General features: G+C 37.7%; 1 protein-coding gene across 2 annotated transcripts in view; it reads left to right on the top strand.

Annotated features, from left to right (window-relative positions):
• Positions 1-15,334, top strand: part of arsg (arylsulfatase G) — a 162,534-nt gene that overhangs the window by 56,975 nt on the left and 90,225 nt on the right. For both annotated transcript variants that reach the window (XM_028819132.2, XM_051936241.1), the window contains exons 4-6: positions 2,351-2,398; positions 2,547-2,658; positions 7,954-8,091. In XM_028819132.2, the coding sequence (XP_028674965.2) occupies positions 2,351-2,398; positions 2,547-2,658; positions 7,954-8,091 (298 nt within the window). The remainder of the gene's footprint in view (positions 1-2,350; positions 2,399-2,546; positions 2,659-7,953; positions 8,092-15,334) is intronic.

Raw genomic sequence — 15,334 nt, 5'->3', positions numbered from 1 at the left:
GAGCATTTCCACACGCACAATGCGAAGGGAACTCAAGGGATTGGGACTGAACAGCTGTGTAGCCGTAAGAAAATCACTAATCAGTGAGGCAAACCGGAAAAAAAGGCTTCAATTTGCTAGGGAGTATAAAGATTGGACTCTGGAGCAATGGAAGAAGGTCATGTGGTCTGATGAGTCCAGATTTACCCTGTTCCAGAGTGATGGGCGCATCAGGGTAAGAAGAGAGGCGGTCAGACTCTGCCATCATTAGTGCAAGATCTTGGTGAAAAATTAATGCAACACTGGATGGAACTAAATCTTGTGACATTGAAGAAGCTTATCGAAACAATGCTACAGCGAATGCGTGCCGTAATTGAAGCTAAAGGCGGTCCAACAAAATATTAGAGTGTGTGACCTTTTTTTTTTTGGTGGCGACTTTTTTTGGCCAGGCAGTGTATATACAGTATATATATATTATAATAAAGCCTAATTGCCACACAGCACGGTTTATTTATATTTGCACTCCACAACAGAGTCCCTTTTTTCTCCAGCCGGTCCTTCTGCCTCCATTCCTCCTTCACAAGCTGTAAGCACTTCCTCCCAGTTCAGGCTGTTGGATGCTGGCGATTAGCCCCTTTTTATAGGGCACCCAAAAGAACTCCAGGTGCCCAACAATCCTCATCTGGGTGTGGCAGAACTGCTGCCAAATAGGGCCCCACAAACTTCCATGCACCCCCTTGCGGAGCTTCTATGCTCATGACCTGTGGCCCTGCTGGAAACCAAGGGGCTGCCCTCTGTTGGTCTGGTGGGAAAAACTGTCCTGGAAGTATTGTCTCCCCCTGTCCTTCCATAATCAGGGTGTCCACCAATATATATATTTTTCTATATGCAATTTTTGCTGTTTTTTGTTTTTTTTCTCCAGGAGTTATTTTTAGTTTACTGGATCTCTATACTGTCAAACATGCTACATACAGTCGCACATAAGTAAAATATTTCTGCTGTGTATCAGTTACTGGTTGTCTTACTGACTGACCTTGGCATTTGTTCATGGTTAGCTTATTGCAAAACAACATTTTAGAGTAAACCTTTGATATACCTTTGAATTCAAACAAGTATTTAGTAGGAATAATGGGAATATAATTTCCCCCTGTAGCCGATTTTGTAAAAGTGGTAGCTTCAGTCAGATTTGAATGTAATGCTTTGATCTGTAATCCTGTAGTTACAATGTTTTAGAGAGTTTAGATCAAAAGCAATATACACTGAATTGTGGCTTCCTTTTACTTATTACATATAGCATTGACATTTATAGGCTGCACATTTACATGGCCTGCATAATGAACGGAATGTTTTAAGCACTATACAGATAAGTACAGGTGAAAAGAAACAATATTTTGAACTATGTACAGTGTCCATCTCCTCTGTGTTCTGTCTGTGCGAGACCCCTTTAGTGAGCTGTTCAAGCGTTTTAAACTGACCAAAGCACACAGTCTGCCTCCAGCTTGTGTTGTATATACAGCTTGAAGTGGGCTCATATGCTGTACCAGCAGGTCCTTGTTTGTGCTTTGCAAACCGGAGTGTAGTGACACATAATGCTCTTACTTACAATGGTACACCTTAGCCCTATGCAGCTTTGCATGTATTTTGCCATGAGGTGGCCCTCCCACACTCCAAGCTTATGCATATAAGAGTGCTCAACAAACTTGTCTGGCTTGATTTTGTATGTATTTTACACTGCATCGTGTGGATTAAGAAGAAGCTGATGGAATAAGGAGTACTGCTTGTACGCAAGGAGGCCACTTATTAACCACATCTTCATTGAGCTTCGACTATCTTTCTTTCATCCACTTCACATGTCATTTTCCATGCCGCTCACTTCTTATTTCTTTTTCTTGTGCATGGCAGCTTCCCTTCCTTATTTGCTGCCAGACCCATTTCCCTATGCGTTAAAAGTGGAGGTGAAAAAAGGATACTCTGTCTGAGAATACCCCACTTCGTGTAGCCTTTTACCAACAAATATCAAGAAATAAAAAGCACGTGTTGACTAATTTTCTTTTTTCTGCAATGTAACCAAATTTCAATCAAAGTTAGTCAAAGCATTTTGAGATTTTTGGGGTATTTAGTTTTTCTGTTGTGGGGGTTGGTGGTTACCCCTGAATACTGATATATATCAAATGACCTTCTTAGTGGATACCTACTGGCTTAGATGTACCATCCTGCCAAATATCAGCTTTTTAAGTAAAGAGTAACCAGTGTGTCTGTTGATGAGTGAGTAAGTCAGTTAGTCAACTTTGCACTAATATATATATACACACATGTACAGTATATATATACTCATATACAGTATATAATGTGAATGTTTGTTCCCATGCAGGAAAGTGGCATCTTGGACACCATGACCAGTATCATCCGGGAAATCGAGGTACTGTTTATTCTGGTATTCCTCTAAATAATAATAGTAATAGCAGCATTGTCATATATACAAAATGCAAAAAATTTTTTACTCGCCTATTTGATTTCTTTTAATTCATAACAAGGTGCAGTATTGTAAAATGTTTCCCCTTTCACAGGATTTGATTATTATTATGGTATTCCATATAGTAACGACATGGGCTGTACAGACAATCCAGGATATGACATTCCTGAAATCCCACCATGTCCCAAAGATTCAGTGACACAATGGTATGTTATCTTACATAATACTAAATGGCTGTAGAGGCTGTTAATTATTCTTTTTTTTTTTTTTTTTTGCATAAAAGTTTGAATGTTTATTAAGGTACAGTGGAAGGGTGTGACAATGTGAATGTTGAATAAATAATGCATACATTAATGTCAGTTAAGTTTACCAATTTATTGTTTATCTTTTGGGTTACTTAATGTTGCACAGACAAACACAAAATGTAAATATTATCTTTTTAAAAAAGTATAGAAGTAAATCAGTCATTCATATTCTATCCCTTTTAACCACAGGAGCCTATTACAACTAACATAGGACGCAAGGCAGGACAAAACGCTGGACAGGGCACCAGTCATTCACATGCCGCACATCCACAAACACACACAAACCACCCCAACCATACACTATGGCCAATCAGACTTTGCAAAATTTATTTTAGATAACATTTTATTGTAAAACATTGAATGTATGGTGTTTTTTAATTTCAGAGGTGAGCACTTTACATGTTTTGTTGCATTTTCCATTATCTGAAGACTTAAAGTTGCTGATTACAAAAGGAAGGAGGATAACGTTAAGGGCCTTATTTTCAGGGCCAGATCTTATTTGACTTCTCGATGGGATATTACAAAGGCAAAATTTACTGGTTATTGTAACATCATAATCTGATAAAGCTTATCTAAAAGACAAATGTGAATTTTCAGATGTACATAGAAGAAATGCAAATGCTCAGTGTGTTATAAACAAAACTGCAGATTCTAATAATAGTAGCTAAAGTTGCTGGATTAAATCTCCAGCAAACTGTATTTGAATTCCAGAGTTTGCACATTCTGCCTGTGTTTACATGGGCTGATGTCACCAGTATTGGCTCAGTATGAGTATGTGTGTGTGTGTGTGTGTGTGTGTGTGTGTGTGTGTGTGTGTGTGTATTCGTATTCGCTGATAGATTGTCTTCCTTGTGCTTAGTGCTGCAAGGGTAACTCCAGCTACCTACCTCCCTAATTATTAACAGTAGAACTGCCACACATTTTTTCAGTACTGAAACCACCAAGATTACATCAAGTGGCATGTGAGTTCTTTTGTTCTCACTAATGGCCTACTAATGGCTGATAGCACATTTTCCCATCCCTACACCCAAAAGCCACAAAGAGTCTGCTACAGTTTGATTAAATGTATGCATAACTCATTTTATGGTACACAGCATATATTATTTACATATATTTTCATGTTAAATATTAGCTTACGCTTTCATCTAATGAAAGAAAAAAAAGTCCCAGGGTTGCGCAGCCTGGAGGAAGGGATGCTATGACACAAGTGGCTTTCCAAAGTTACATTTCAACTTTGCATAAAACCAATTCATTATTTAATCACAGAAAGAAAAACAGCACTTTTCATGCTGGAAGCATAAAATAGCAAGTCAAAGCAATATTTTTCTATATACAGTAAATAGTTTATAAAATTACAGCATTACTTTCATATGTACCATATTTACATGTAGGTAAATGGCAGGTGGCATGATGGACGAAGTATAATACTGCCGATATCACCAATCGTCTTATCATTTTTGCAACTTGAGTGGTTTGCACATCAGAAATGGGTGTACTGAGTTCACTTTTGTTTTGCTGTGAGTGTATTCTCTCAGTGCCTCTGTGCTTGATCAGTGTCCATCTCCTTGATCACCTTTTATGTCCTTTTACATTGGACTGGCAGCTCCGATTTCATTTTATTTACAGTTTGGTACTGAGCAGGCTGGTTTTTGAGCAAGTAGCTTTTATGGCATACAGAGTGATATGAAAATATTGCCTGTGAATTTTCTCGTATTACCTGTGAAAGTCTCACGAGTCACATCACCAGTCACACTGTCTTTCCATGGCAATCAATTTTGATCTTTCTCCAAACAGGGAATAGTGTCATGTATGTAAATTTGTTACTCTTTTCAGATTCCAGAAAATTAGATTCCAGACTTGTCGGGTTTATTTGACTTTCATTGCAGGAAAGGGCATCAACATTCCATCAAGATAAACTGCTCATCAGTGGGAATGTCTGCCACTTACTTATCACTTACGATGTAGTTTTCCATAAAGTTTGCCAAGTGTCTGATATAGCAGCAAAGCTGGCCATCTACAAAGTCAATGCCAACAACATTTTTACATGGTGAAAGGAGAACGCGTGAGATGGTACATTGTGGGCGGGTAGATCTGTAAGTAAATGAAGCTCACGTGCAATGATGTCACAGACATGGCAAACCTAGCAACATAGACGAATACAAAAATTAAATTTATATGTTTACACATCCACCATCAAACCATGCATGTGTTTCAGTACTTGATTGTCGAGTTTGTATTTAATTCAATACATGCACCAGCATTTTAGTGTAGCTGTCTTCAAATCATATTTTTTCCTCCTTAAAGGGTCCAGTACCATATTGCACCAGTCCTTCCATTTTCACAAAGAAAGCATCTGCCTTGTCTGTGAAAACTTTGTGAAGTGAGCTGCTATCCACAATGTGCCATCTTTGCATGTTCTCCTTTTCCCCATGTTAAATTCATGCTGGCTGTATTCTTTGTATACCATTGTGTGTGAAAAATATCTTGATGCCATTGCAAGTGAGTTTATAGTCATTTTTTACATAAATGAAATAACTGGATGACCAGTTGTATGCTGAAGACAGACAGCAGTTCACATCTGGGAAACAATTTTTAGCAATGTTAATAACAGCAGCAGGAGAGGATTTGTCAATATAAAAATGATATGCAAATGCAATCAAGTGAGAACTGGAAGAGAAAGACAGTGATGCATATGATGTTACCAGCTTTCAGTGGCATTGGCTGTAGCGGCAATATAAATCACATTTTCTGAACAGAACTGAAGAGTTCCAACTATATAAACATTTGAAGTGTAGTCGTTTACTAATAATTATGGTTGGACAGGAGCATAACATGAAAACTAATGAAATAATTAAAGACTTAAATATACAGGATGAGGCAGAAAGGACGGACGTCTTTGAAATGGCTAGAACTCACCACTAGGTTGAGTGACAGATGTGTGGTAGGTGGCGTTAGGTTCGCGAAGTCTTAGCATTTTTTTATTTTCTTTTTAGTTGAAGCCATGGAGCCGTGGACGATAGAACACCACGTTTTTGCGTATGACTGTTTTGTCAAGAGCAACCAATCTGTTACTGCAGTTCAGCGTGAGTTTCGTTGCCATTTCAATATCCACAGAAATAAAGCTGTTCCCACTCGTAACACTATCCTACGTTGGGTTAAAGCACTTCGTACACGAGGTACACTAATGAACAAAAGACTGCCGGGGGCTACACCAACGGCACGTACCCCTGAAAATGTGGAAAGCGTACGACTGGCCCTGCTGCGCAGTCCAAGTCGATCTGCTTGGAAACATTCTTCTGAACTTGGCCTCAGTAATGGTTCGGAGCGCTATATCGAGATGATAAACAACTTCTTTTTACCTGAATTACGACGAAAACGTATTCCCATCCGGTGTGTGTGGTTTCGGCAGGATGGGGCGACAGCCCACACAGCTAGAGCATCAATGGATGTTATTCGCCCTCTCTTCCCTGGTCAACTCATTTCCAGGTTTGGTGACATTCATGGGCCTCCTCGGTCCCCTGACTTATCCATGTGCGATTATTTCTTGTGGGGTCACCTCAAGGCACATGTATACGAGCATAAGCCCCATACATTGGAGGAACTGAAGGAAGCCATTCATGTGGAAGTCGCCCAAATCGACAGAGCGATGTTGAAAAGAGTGGAAGCCAACTTCCATGAACGCCTTCAGAAATGTATCAGTGATAACGGACACCACATGGGAGATGTTGTTTTCCACACTTGATTTTGTCAAATGCTATTTCAATATGAACTCAAATCTTTCAATAAGTTTCTTTATAAGAAAAAATTAACAATTTTATGATTTTGTAAAAAACGTCCGTCCTTTCTGCCTCACCCTGTACAATTTCAATTGGCTTTAGCCGTGGTGATTCTAGTGTTAATTGTATTCTCTAAATTGATGGATGGATGAATGGATCATTTCCTTCCGGTAGAATACTGTCTAAATATACTTAGCAGGCCCTTCAGGATACTTGTTTAATGCTAGGAGATAACCATTCATAGTGTTTAAAAAGGCTTCTTTGTAAAATGCAAAAGTTTTCGTCATGAAGGAAATTCAGTTCAGCAAAAAGTTCAAATAGTAGAGAAACTCTACTATATTTAAAATAGTACTTCAGTATTTTCCATGTAATAATTATTTGGACTGATGTCACATAATAGTGAATTAATTATTTTCCCTTTAATAGCCTCCTAGTTTAAAGACCCAGCTCTTTTCATTAGTGTACACATATCTATTTCTTTATTAGAATAAGTTAGAGGTTAAAAGAAACAATTATTCCAAGTCCAAAAGGCAACTAAAGAGGATGATATAATGTAGAAAACATTTACCTTAGTTCTTCCTTAATGAATGGTACAACAGGGATACTACCCGAACAACCTCATGCATGTCCAAACCAGTTTATATGGGAAGAGAAGTAGTTGTGGATGTAAGTGGTGCAATATAAAATATAAAGTAGTTTTAATATGTAGGGGTAATTAATGACCATTAATAGTGGAGCAAAGGAATTTAAGAGAGAATTGTGCAACATGGGTAAACTGGGTCTGTGTATGCATGCTCTTGCCTTTCTGTTGAGTTTTTTCCTTCATCTTTCTAAAGATAGGTGGTTTCACAAAACAACATTTCTTGCTTATATTTGAGTTTCTGTCACCAGCTGATGGAAATTGCTGCAGCGCTCAACGAGAAGCCAAAATCAGTTTAATTCACTTTCTCTAACTACTGACTTCACAGCCATTAGGTTCTTTAAATTATACAAAGCACTTTGTTTTAAGTTGAATGATCTGGGCAAATACTGTGTGACCTATGCTGTGTTTATTCTTATTGTGTCATTCTGCAAACTGTAAATCTGCTAGCATCACCACCTTTCAACATGTTTAAAAACAGACAGACAAGCAGACTTATTTCCTGCTTTACATATTGTTACATTTTTACTAAGAAGTGCTATCATTATGATGTGAGATTTTATTATTAGTATTTTTAAAAGAGGATGTCATAGCTTGCTTTAAAACCCATATATTAACACTTCACAAATCACTGGCTAGCATCTTGAAAATCTTTTTTTGTGGTATTATTAGCATTATCTAGGTCTAAATAATGTTGTGATGGCATTTGAATATTAGAGTATGTTTTTTTTTTTTTTTTTTTTTTTTTTTTAAAAGCAAGTAAGATTTGTTCTCTTTCAGTTTTAAATGCAAGAATGTTTCTGCAAATGTGGCCCTTCCACTTTTTGAAAATTTTGACATTAAGCAGCAACCTGTGAATCTAAAAATGCTGACACACCTGTATGCTGAGAGAATATCTGGGATCATCCAGGATGCAAGGTACTTTGGTGAAATGTTTGATGCTTCAAATGTTTATGATCAAGTATAGCTTCATTTGTCTTATTTGGTGTGAAGTTTAGTATGTTTCTGTAGCTATAATTTTTAAAGTAACCTTGTAGGTATTTCATATATTTCAGAAGTAAACGAACAAATATCTGTTTTTGTCATGTCACATTTCTAAATAAGACAATCGGTCTTGTCACTTGTAGAGGAATACCATAGCAAATGATTACATATCTTTGTGGTAAAAATATATTGTCATTAATTAATCCCTGATGAATAACTAAACTATATTGAATGTTTATACCAGCTGGAGATAACATGATACACACAATAGGTAATGCATTAACCTTCTCTATCCTGTATCCTTGGATTATTATAAAAATAACAAAGAAAGATGTCTGTGGCCTTTACCCTCTGCTTGCAAAAGAACCCTTAGTACTGCTTCTCAAGAATTACAAAACTCAAGTCTTTTTCTCTTTCAGTATCGCACTCTGTATATTTTTCTGCCTGCTCCTTGATAGCTGTAGCTGTGAGCTACACTTGCTATATTCCTAAATCCTAAATGAAAAGGCAGCTAAAGAGTTAATGCGTACATAATGGTTACCCAAATCATTGTTTCTGGTTTTATATAGCACTAATCAAACATATCATGGACATATGAAAAGTTGTGTGATTGCATATATTTTAGCTGCAGTGGCATATGTCAGTAATGACAATTTCAGTTTACCATAATAATGAGCTGGTCTGTTGTTTTGCTTCTTGGTGGGTTTTTTTAAAACATTTATAAAATGTACAATAATATACTTTTTTTGTGATAGCAATTGAAGGTAAAAAGATTCCTTACATGCCCTAAAAGAAAATGCAAAGACATGTTGAAGTTTTGAGGCACCAATCTGGTAAAACCTCATGAATATGCAAGCCTATTAAATGATAGAATTGGCAATCACAAATGACAATAAAATTGTCTCAAGTTTAAATCACTTCTGGACACTCAAAGTGTTCCCAGTAGTCTGGGTTCACTGACATTTAAATATGATCCAGGGTGAAAGGGGTATCATTGGCCATACCTATAAAGCAGAATAGGAAAATGGTCAGGAAAATGTCAGAGCAATGCAAACTTGGTAGGAGTAAAAGCATTTTATTAGTTTTTCTAATTTAGGAAATGACTCCTAACTTCACCTGGATTTAGGCGAGGTCGTGAGCTATACCTGATGGTGCAGAGGGCATGCTGATTAATATTTGCGGTATATCTTAATATCTTCCTGTTTAGTCTAGTTTTTGTTTCAGCAACATAAACTTATGAATGCTTTCTGTGCCTGTTTACTTCTCCTCCTCTTGTGAATCTACCTGCTGGTGCCTATTTAATTAAAAGCAAATGTTTATTTTCTTATTAATAAGTCTGCACATGACAACAATTAATATTTTCAGTGGTGGACAAAAAAAGACTTATTTTCTTTTAAATTGCATAAAATACTACAACTATGCAGCAATAATTGTTGCAGTGAGTGCAGTGATGTATAGAAGCAAGCATTTTGAACAAATGAGTCACAGATGGGTAAGTTCAGCCCTGGACAGCTGCATTTACTACACATGTTTTTCAGTCATCTGTTAATCATTGGCTAATTCATTGCTGTAAATTAAATCCTGTTCTAATTAGCTTCTCTCTTTCCCATTTACTGCCTTACCAAAGAATTTATTAGAGCAAAACTGGGTTGAACTTTAACATTTTACATCACAAAATTGTCTCTTAGTCACTACAGTTTTGGGCTAGCCACTGGTCAAATATTAAGTAGCATGTCCTGCTGAGAAAATTAATATTTTGCTAATATCACCTGTACCTTTTTAATTTGAAAAGTTTTTTGTACCTACTGAAAGATAACAACAAATGTTCAGCCTACGCCTGAGGTAGACCAAGTGCACCTGTTCTCATCATTGAGGTGTTTGAGTGGACTGTGGGTTCTTTGTGAAAGGTTTAAATTATAAGCTCATTTATTCATCTAATACAAGGTTCATGCTTGACAAACTGTACAGCAGTGCTTCTACACCTTTTTACATATGCCGTAGACAAATTATAACTGAAATCAAGTGACTAAGTGTTGCAGGTGTTAGTTTGTCCCATTCCTGCAAACAAAGTTTTAGGTGCGCAACAGTACGGGGTCTTCGTTGACGCATTTTTCGTTTCAAAATACGGCAAACATTCTCTATAGGAGACAAATCAGGGCTGCAGGCAGGCCAGTCAAGCATCCGCACCATCTTCTTACGCAGCCATGCCTTTGTTATGCGCGCAGTATTTGGTTTGGCATTGTCTTGCTGAAATAAGCATGGGCGTCCCTGGAAAAGACGTCGTCTTGAAGGCAGCATTTGTTCCTCCAAAACTGAGATATACTTCTCAGCATTGATGGTGCCATCGCAGAAGTGCAAGTTACCTTTGCCAAAGGCACTGACACAACCCCATACCATGACAGACCCTGGCTTTTGGACTTGTATCTGGTAACAGTCTGGATGGTCCTTTTCCTCTTTGGTCCGCAGCACACGGCGTCCATTTCTTCCAAAAAAGATGTGAAAAACCGATTCGTCTGACCACAGTACACGTTTCCACTGCACAATGGACCATCCCAGATACCTCCGAGCCCAGAGAAGTCGACGGCGCTTCTGGACACTATTTATGTAGGGCTTCCTTTTGACACAGTACAGTTTTAGGTGGCATTTCCTAATGTAACTACATACTGTAGTGCTTGAGAGTGACTTCCTGAAGTAGTCCTGAGCCCACGCAGTTATATCATTTATTGATGAATGACGGTTTTTAATGCAGTGCCGTCTGAGGGCTCGGAGATCATGGCCATTCAGTTTAGGCTTGCGCCCTTGGCCTTTGCGCACGGTAATTTCTCCAGATTCCCTGATTCTTTTCACTATGTTATGCACTGTAGAGGGAGAAATGCCCAAATCTCTTCCTATCTGTGTTTGAGAAACGTTTTTCTTCATCATTTCAAAGATTTTTGCCCGCACTTGGTGGCAAACTGGCGATCCTCTGCCCATCTTTGCTCCTAAAGGAGTAGGCCTTTCCTCGATGCTGCTTTTGTACCGAATCATGATTGCAGTCACCTGTTAACATCACCAGTTTCAAATCACATCATTATTTAGTTATTATACCTTATTACTACCCCTTAATTGCCCCCATCCCAACTTTTTTTGGAATGTGTTGCAAGCCTGAATGGCAAGAATGGATATTTATTTACAAATCAAATGATGTTGACAAAACAAAACATGAATTATTTTGTGTTCATACTGTCTGCAATGAAATAAAATTTGAGGAGAATTTATAACTTGCTTTTTTCTTTTTTTATTCACATTTTCCACACTGTCCCAACTTTTTCTGATTTGGGGTTGTACTTTAATTTATTGACCAAACTGAATTGCCTGTCTTCATCAAAACTGTTGTGTTTTATGCAAGAATCTTTTTTCATATCACTGAATACCACACAGAAGTATACTTACTATCTTGTTCATGGTGATTTGCAAGCTGTCTCCATGCTGAATGCTTCTGATTCCATTTAAAAGCTGGTCTGGCTAGCGGGGATTTCAAGCATCAAGCATTAAAAAATGTCCATATTTCTAACAAGACTCTCATATAAGATTGTTTTGGTATATACTGTAAACTTTGGAATTGCTGTGTTCAAAGTGTCAATCTGTTACCCAGTACTGGAACAGTAACAAATCAAATGATTCATTTCTGAGAGGGTGTTCCCAGTCATTTATTGGACTAAGTTGTAATATATATAAAATAAAGTGTTTGAAAAATAAAAGAATATGAAGGCCTGTAAAAAAAACTCAAAATAGTCAAGCTCTCAACTTCTTCTTTCATAACATATAACCTGCAGTGATTAAGACATGTTAACTATACTTTGTTGATTCTTTGTGCCTGAATATTATTTAAGGGAAATGCTGACACTTTACCTTATCTTCTACCTTGTCCATCTTTTCTGAAGGATGTTTAACCACACAGCAATAATTATTTTAACATTATGTAGTTCTTTTTTTTTTTTGTCTTGTTAGTTGTTTCTACTCACGCAGCCTAGTTTAAATCCTTGTATGCCTCTCAAAATATCCTCATTCCCAGAATATTCTTCCTTTGTTTTTGTTGATGAAATCCAGTTCCTCAGTAAAGGATCTAAATTTGGAAAAGACTTTCCAATTGTCTAGAAGATGAACCCTCTTGTTCACACCATATTTTCATCCATATGTTATTATGGAAGAACTGATGACAGGATTTCTGAAAATAAAAATATCTAAGTTTTTTCTTTGAATTTGTCTCCAAAGAACAATAGATAGATAGATACTTTATTAATCCCAATGGGAAATTCACAGATCATGGATCGTTTGTAAATTTCCTTAAATCTCATTGGTAAATCTTAATATTACATTATTCATCATTCTATTCCTCTCTTTTATTTCTTTGGATTGTAGCTGAACACTCAACTTAATGGTAAGGTACTGAATCATGATTGCTTGCTCTCTGTCCTCATAATGTAATAGTTTTTGACCTTGAATTAAACAGACGGAAGACAGAAATATGTATTTTAGTAGAAATCTGGAACTGATGATAAATGTTAATTCTAAACTTTTTGAACAACAACAGTTTATTCTGTTATTTCTGTTAGAAAGACGTTATTTGACTTTACAGTTTGTTTTCCATAAATATGAGTGTCCATGCTGTAGAACTGCATAGTTAACAGTTCATAATTATAAGTGAAGGGAGAGGAGGATTAGATTTTTCTCATTTTAGGAATATTAAAATGCAGTGCATCAAACCACAACCAAGTTATTGAGACAAGAAAGAGGCACAACAAAGCAATATAAAAATAAAACCAAATCCTTGCCCACAGTAAAGTTTTAATATGTGTTTAAAACAGTAATATACAAGATTTAGTAACATTAAAAGCATTTTTACATTTGAAAGAACTTCAGCTTTATCCTATATACAAATGAAAACAAAATTTACCTAAAAAAATTACATTTTATATAAAATACTAGTAACGGCGCACTGCACGATAATGTGCAGTGAATACATTTGACTTGACTTGATAGTTTTCATACTCTTTCTCTGTACGTTTAGCATTTGTTTGTTCAGAAGTTGATGCACTTGCTGCTTCCTGAGCAGCTCTTCTTTTCTCCACCCTAGCGGCCTGCTTCTTCTCTTCTTTCGTCAGTATCTTTTCGCGTTAAAACTGATTAAGTCAGTGTTTGTGTTGCAATTACTTAGTATTTTTTACTTAATCTTGCACTTAAGTCTTCAATCTGCCTCAAGAATGATTTAAGATATGAAGTGGTAGGGGAAGTGACGGCAAAGGTGGCGGGGATGAGAACAGTGCCCGTATGCAGGTGCCGCATGGCTGCCCTGCTGGCCGCTGCCGAGAGTTGATTCTACAATAACATAAAATAAAAATTAAAAGAGGAATAACCTTGGAGGTCAATCATCACCCCGAAGGTGGATAGTAGAGGTCACGTGGTATATGTGTACCAAATTTCAGGTCAAATGGTTTGTGAGCTACAGGTGATTTAAAATCCTGGACAGACAAACGAACAACCATGGTAGCATATTATATATAAAGACTCTCTTCAAAGCTCTGGTCAAAATTAATTACAACATGGTATAAAGTTACTTTTAATAATGGTAAATATGTTAATCTTATTTTTGATAGTATTTTTTCACAGTATAAAGACTGACATTTTTGCGCAAAAGAAACTATAATTTAGATAATTCAGATTTTTATATATATTATAGAACCTTACAGTTATTTAAAATTTAAATGCATTTTAAGTTGTTATTAGTAAAAGTTACTGTTGTATGAACATGCTTTATTGTAATGTTGCCAATGTAATCCATATTACTAAACGAGAATGGTAAACCGGATATGAATGCAGGGACCTGCCCGTGGACGCAAAAGACATAGTGCGCAAGTGCCACACAAAGCCCCCCCCCCCCCCCCGAGTGAAACGGGAGAGACTACACACGTGCGCAGGTGCCACACAAAGCCCCCCCCCCCCCACCCCACCAGAGCAAAACGGGAGAGACTACGAACCGTCAGAGTAGGAAACAAAGTAAAACCTCATAAAGAGATTAAAGAACAGGGACAAACACATGGAGAGCAGGTTACAGAACAAAGCCCCCCTGCCCAGAGTAAAACGAGAAAGACTACGAACCGTCTGACATGCCGCAAGCAGGATAAAGCGAGGTCAGAAATAAAACACAGAGTAGGAAACAAAGTAAAACTTTATAAAGGGATTAAAGAACGGGGACGAACACACTGAGAGCGGATTACAGATGATGAAAACTGGAATGCAACAGCTTCAAAAAAACCTAGGCACGAAACACATGCACACCGAGATACAGAATATAAAGACAGAAACAACGACAGTTAAATGTCCACACCACACAGCGGAGGTACACAGCATGGTAAAAACCGACATAATACGGAAAGCGCAGGCGTCACCGCCATATTGTGAGTGGCACTAATGCGTGTTGAAAGAGCAGGAGGAGACATAGTAAAACAAGGGGTCAACGCCCCCTACGGAGTCCACAAAGGTTCATACATCAAACCCGAGATGGTATGGACACGCGTCTGAAACCGCGGAAGCAAAACTGTCTCGGCTCCAAAACCAAACAGCTCAACAAGTAACATAGCTTCGACACCGAACCCGCGTGGACAGATCTAATGAACGTGGACGCCTACAACGCGTGTCTCAAACTGCGTAGGCAAAGCAGGCACGGATTCAACACGATACAGCTCCAGTGACTGAGATACAAACACACGCCTGTCTGGATATAATTAATGAACGCAGGCGCCTACAACGTGCGTCTGAAATGCCGCAGACCAGGCAGGCACTGCTCCAAAAAGAAAGAGCTCGACTAAACGAGATACGAAGTGAAATGGGAAACACTACAGAGTCCGCAGTGCTCCACAATGCACCGCATAATAGTTCGGAAAGAGCTTCGTAGTAACAGTGGGGAGACCCAGAGTGACACGAGCGAACGCTACGTATTAAACATACGTCATCCTCACACATCTAACCTATACAGCATAGGTGAATCACATTACAATGATGTATTATTAACAGTAAGATAAACATCACAGTATCGCAAACAAATGAAAATTATTACTCGAAAAAGGGAAATTATATTCACCACGGACCAGGTGTCATTGAAACAAAAGCAGAATAAAGCGAGATCAGAAATGAAAGA

The sequence above is a fragment of the Erpetoichthys calabaricus genome, chromosome 14, assembly GCF_900747795.2.
Source record: "Erpetoichthys calabaricus chromosome 14, fErpCal1.3, whole genome shotgun sequence".
In the NCBI taxonomy this organism is placed as follows: Eukaryota; Metazoa; Chordata; class Cladistia; order Polypteriformes; family Polypteridae; genus Erpetoichthys; species Erpetoichthys calabaricus.
Note: the sequence above shows the minus strand (reverse complement) of the source record. Positions and strands in the feature narration are given on the sequence as shown.